The sequence below is a fragment of the Pezoporus flaviventris genome, unplaced genomic scaffold, assembly GCF_033815535.1.
Source record: "Pezoporus flaviventris isolate CSIRO_AGI_PZ_B2104156 unplaced genomic scaffold, CSIRO_AGI_Pfla_v1 ptg000029l, whole genome shotgun sequence".
Taxonomy (NCBI): domain Eukaryota; kingdom Metazoa; phylum Chordata; class Aves; order Psittaciformes; family Psittacidae; genus Pezoporus; species Pezoporus flaviventris.
Genome location: NW_026892577.1, coordinates 13,949,988 through 13,954,866, shown reverse-complemented (window position 1 = coordinate 13,954,866; position 4,879 = coordinate 13,949,988). Strand labels below are relative to the sequence as shown.

The 4,879-nt window shown below is 33.1% G+C and overlaps 1 protein-coding gene and 1 long non-coding RNA gene across 2 annotated transcripts in view; one reads left to right on the top strand and one right to left on the bottom strand.

Moving 5' to 3' along the window:
* Positions 1–146: 146 nt before the first annotated feature.
* Positions 147–4,168, top strand: LOC133272227 (uncharacterized). The gene is made up of 2 exons (XR_009744373.1): positions 147–1,204; positions 1,239–4,168. It is a non-coding gene; the product is annotated as an uncharacterized LOC133272227 (long non-coding RNA).
* PDE6C (phosphodiesterase 6C) overlaps positions 2,527–4,879 on the bottom strand; it is a 29,096-nt gene continuing 26,743 nt past the window's right edge. Inside the window, exon 22 of the mRNA XM_061459118.1 lies at positions 2,527–2,650. Coding sequence (XP_061315102.1) covers positions 2,580–2,650 — 71 coding nt within the window. The 3' untranslated portion in view covers positions 2,527–2,579. The remainder of the gene's footprint in view (positions 2,651–4,879) is intronic.

Genomic DNA, 4,879 nt, shown 5'->3' with positions numbered 1-4,879 from the left:
TTTTTTGGTCATGTAGATGTAATTAGTCAGCTATTAGTCTTTGTAAGTATTTTCAAAGTGGTTGGAGGCCAGTTTTTATCAAATACCTATTTTTCTTGAATGTCTCCCGTACTCCTTAAAAAAAATTAGTTCATTGTGACCTTGTATAAAGATCTGGTTGATTAGTGAAATTTTTTATGTAAAAAATAGAGTGTGTGGCTTTCCATTGGGGATGTACATGTGACTTTTATGTTATCTGTGGTTTCCAATCTCCTTAACATTGATTGAACATTAATCTTTCCTTAAAGTGTAATCCTAAATATACAAGTAAAAAATGTATATTGCTTAAGAAACTTACTGAATTCATCTTCCTCTTCAAGTTGCAACACAACTTTAAACATTCTTTAGTTTATGTTTCCAAAGAAATGCACATGAATACTTACAGTGCCTGTTTTCTTTGTTGGATGAAAATTACTTTGGATCTAAAGGACAAACTTTCTTAAATGTTCATGTTAAACTGAGGAAAGTCAATGTTGTATAAAATATATTTTTGGTAAGTACTTGTCACTGTAGATATATTTATAGAAAGTATTTATAATAAGTGTTTGATGAGGAAAATATAACAGCAGAGATGGTTGCAGTGTATTTATGAACATTTTACATGCACTCGTGAATAAGTTGAAAAGTCTATTTACAAGTATTACTTAACATAATTACATTTTAAACAGTTTGTACTTACATAATAGTTAACAGTACGAGGACATATTTAGGGCGTCTTTGAGTAAGAAATAAACATAGCCTTGCAAGAAGACTTCTTTAGGTAAGAAGGTGGATTTAAAGGTTAATTCTCTGTCATGTTGCAAGCTTGGTTGAGAGTCAAATCCAATCTGCAGCAATCTGCTTACAAGTGTGCAACTTGCCCAAAAGGGCTTTTGTCAAATGTGTTACTATATTTGTGGTCTCAAGTACTGCATACTAATTACGTGTTCTGGATAACTAACTCCTCTTTGGATCTTTAAAATAGTTATAAAAAGGTACGCTATACATATTAAATACATAATTTAATACAGTTTGAATAAAATTACATGATCAAACAACCTTGAAATAGCTTTTTTCAGTGTTTGCATTTAATACGGAAAATAATACGTGATACCCAGTTTTATGTCATAACTAAGTTTGCATAGAATATTTGGCCCAATTAGAAATAAGGATGTAATAAGCATGTGTGTGGAGTGGATTCCTTTACTTTTGGGTGACAGCTGCACACAGTATCTATGTTCATAGAGCATTCTTAGCAAGGTATATAATATGGCAAGTCATTCAGTCATTCTCCCTTCTCTGTGGATGCAGAGGGCCCTCAAAGAAAAATATAAGGTATGAGTCTGCTTTTTTTTTTTTTTTTTTTTCTTTATGGGGGAAGAAAAGTGGCAGGTTTGAGCCTGTACATCAGAATTTTTTGTTGCAGGAAGTACATTTGGCATCAGTCTCCTCTTAGATTTGGAACTGGTTCTGGTGAATGCTTGGATCCATGCGTAATGTACTGGCCATTTTCCTTTGTCTGCAGGAGGAGCTGGCTTTGTGACACCTGAGTAGAAGGTATGGAGCCAACTCCTGTCATTCTTCAAGAACAGGAGGTTTTGTTAGAGAGATGGTTGTTTATCAAGAACTAATTTGTGTGCAGTCTGTCATCTTGGTTGTAAGAAGGGAGGTAATAGGAATTCTGGTGTGCTCCACTTCTGCTGTCCTCTCCCTCCCAAGATTAAGTTGGTGCCAGTTCATTGGTTTTCGAATAATTTCCTGCATTTTTAAAAAGGTGCATTGGGACTACATGAGTCTTTTAAAATGTTTTTGACAGTAGATCCTGCTGTAGATATACAGCTATAGGTGTGTTAGAAAACTCTGACTTGTATGCAAAGCATGATGTTTACAGTCTGCCTTTTGAGATTTTTTACAATAAAAGGTGTTCAGTTTAGGAATTGTGGGCAGAGCCACTTACGTATGGGCAAAAGAGTGCTTTCTGTGAGTAATGGCTACAATTTACAGTTTTATTATTGGTGGTTTTGAAAAAATACTGTTTACCATGGGTCTGCTTTTTGTAGATATGAGCCAGGGAACTGTGTTGAGCATTCCTAAAGTGAAGGTTGAGAATGAAGGAAAAGAACACCATTCCAGATTAAGGAAATACACGTAATATAAAAATCTAAATATACAAGTTAGCGAAAATTGCCATTTTTTGTTTGAATTGTACATGTTAAGACTTCAATCAATAATTTCATATAAGATCTGTCAAAATTATTCATGTTTTTTCTGGACAGTGTGCAGAAATTACATATTTTAATAAAAATACTGTATATAAATTGAGTAACATGAAAAAATACCTAGAGCACACAGTTAACTCATTTTGCAACATTATTTTTTCTTTTCCAGTTTTTAATTGTAACTGTTTACTACAATTTAAAATTATTTCCAACAAATGGTGAGTATTTAAGAGGATTGTTAAGAAATTGACCTATACTATTCAAAGCAAAAATCCACTGGGGCTCACTGAAGTTCTTTGTAGATGCCTTTTCTGTAGCCGGAACAGTGTCTGAGACAAACAATTACAAAATTATACATGTTTTGGATTTTCCATCCTCTCCACTTCCGCCACCACCTCCAGCGTCATTTTCAGCTAAAAAACAGAGAAGGAAAGTAAAGTGAGTATTTTCTGTTATTTTTAGCTGCTCTAATTTCTTTGAAAAGATGTTGCTTTTGTAATATCCGTATTATGTGTGTTTGACCTTCTGAAAATTGAATGTGATTTCACTACTTGTCTGGGAAAATAGAAGATGAAACAATAACACATACTATATATACATATATGCATATAGTGTAGCAGTTGATACCAACATTTCTTAAAGGACCAAACACGCACTGAACCACTCTTACTGGAAAGTTTCAGTAGTTAAATATAGATAAGTGTCCCACACATACAAAACTGAGGTATGCAAGCCATGCAAAAGAAATAAACTCATGATCAATATGAACTGCAAATCTACTTTTGAACCAGATGACACAAAAACTTTAATTTGACCTAATTATATAAACCTTTATCCAACCCTGCATGAATCCCTTTGTAATTACCAATTGAGAGAGACACTTATGTTTGTCATCTATAGATACTGATTCTTTTACTGTCTCTCTCAAATGATTCCACAGATGTTCTTTGGTCATATTTAATATTCTTTCAATGTAATAACTTTCGTTTCCAGGTTCATTTAAGTTAAGATACCAATATTAGAATTAAAACTTACATTTGAAAGCTGTGGATCACCATGTTACTAGGTCATTTTCGACCCTTTCCACCTGCATTGAAACATGTCACATAATCAGTGTCCTACCCTCTGTAATTTGTGGATATAATCAACACTATGTTACTAACTACATATTTTATTTTCTTAGTTTAATACTGTATTCTGGTTTAGTTTCTGTTCTGAACTTTCCACTGTAGTGGTTCAGCAAATATGTTTATTTTGTTTTCTGTCTACGGAATGGCTAAGAATAGCCAGGTCAATGTGATCTAGAGAAACCACTGTGGTTCAGCCTGTATCAAATTATTGTTTGTATGAACTGACTTAACAAACACATATATTTACATGGCCTTAATTTGACAGTGTCTGATCTGTTCTTCACAAATGTGCATTGCCTCACTCACTCCAGTGCATGTTTAAAAAGATTCAAAATAATTCACTTACATTTTGTGATACCAGTTATAATATGCAAAGGCCAGATCCTTAGCTCCTGCAAGTCAGTCTGTCAGTGTTTGGCTGTGTAAGGTTCCTTGTGGGAAAATACTTCTTAAGTCAATGACTAAGTGATTCCAAAATACCAGTGTTGTAAGATGGTCCTAACTTCAAGTGAGAGTAGAAATATCTGACTCTCCTAAATGTAGAATTTAATTTTAATTTAAGAAGCTTATAGGATCTGACTTTAGTAACTATACTTTTTGCCAAGAAGCAAATGTATAGAGAAGTTTATGTGTAGGTCCCAGGTGTTTTATGTTTTGTTTAGCTGGTGTTTCTGTGAAATTCAGATGCTTAGATTCCAGTGTAAGGAAGGAGTACTTTGTTCATATTCACAACCAGCTAGTTCTCAGCAATAAACTAATCTTAACTAAATAAAATTGTATGGTTAATTGCAAAAAAAAAAAGTCTTTAAAATAAGTTTGGGAGACAATGGGGTGGGCATAACTTCTGTGAAAGTGTGTGTTAAGTCATATCACAGTGTGATACTACTTTTAAATTTATTACAATAACAGTATTTGACTCTTTTTATTAAACTTCTCTTTTGAAAATCTACTTTGATTAAATTATATAACTAAAAATGACTGTAACCACTTTGCAACAACTTATTTTTATTTTAGCCTAGTGTAATTTATTTTAGGAGCAAATAACTCTCTAGTTCCACTTTACATTGACATTAAATTGATAGGTGGCCTTGAGTAGCCTTGCTTTTGTATGAAATGTGAAAAATACTCACCTATTGCACACAGACACTGATTAACAAATTATTCAGTACTCATATATGTTTTAAAGATATGAAACACACACTTAGAGTAAACTGATTTTTCTTCTTCAAACTAGCTGACAATAAATCATTCTGTAGTAAACCCATGAAGTTTTAATCTCTGAACCTTTTCAGTCATCTTAGCTGATTAGCAGAGCTGTTGACTTGCTCTTCCACGTGAAATACAGAATAAAAATAACTGACTGACTTCACTTTTACACTTGAGCGATAGGTTCTTGGTTCCTATAAAATCATTTTCTTTTCTAGGTTATCTTACCCAGAGCCATATTTTAAATTTTAAGACTTGAGCTATCTTAGGAAGATCAGTGTTAAATTTGTAATATGAGAGAGTGTA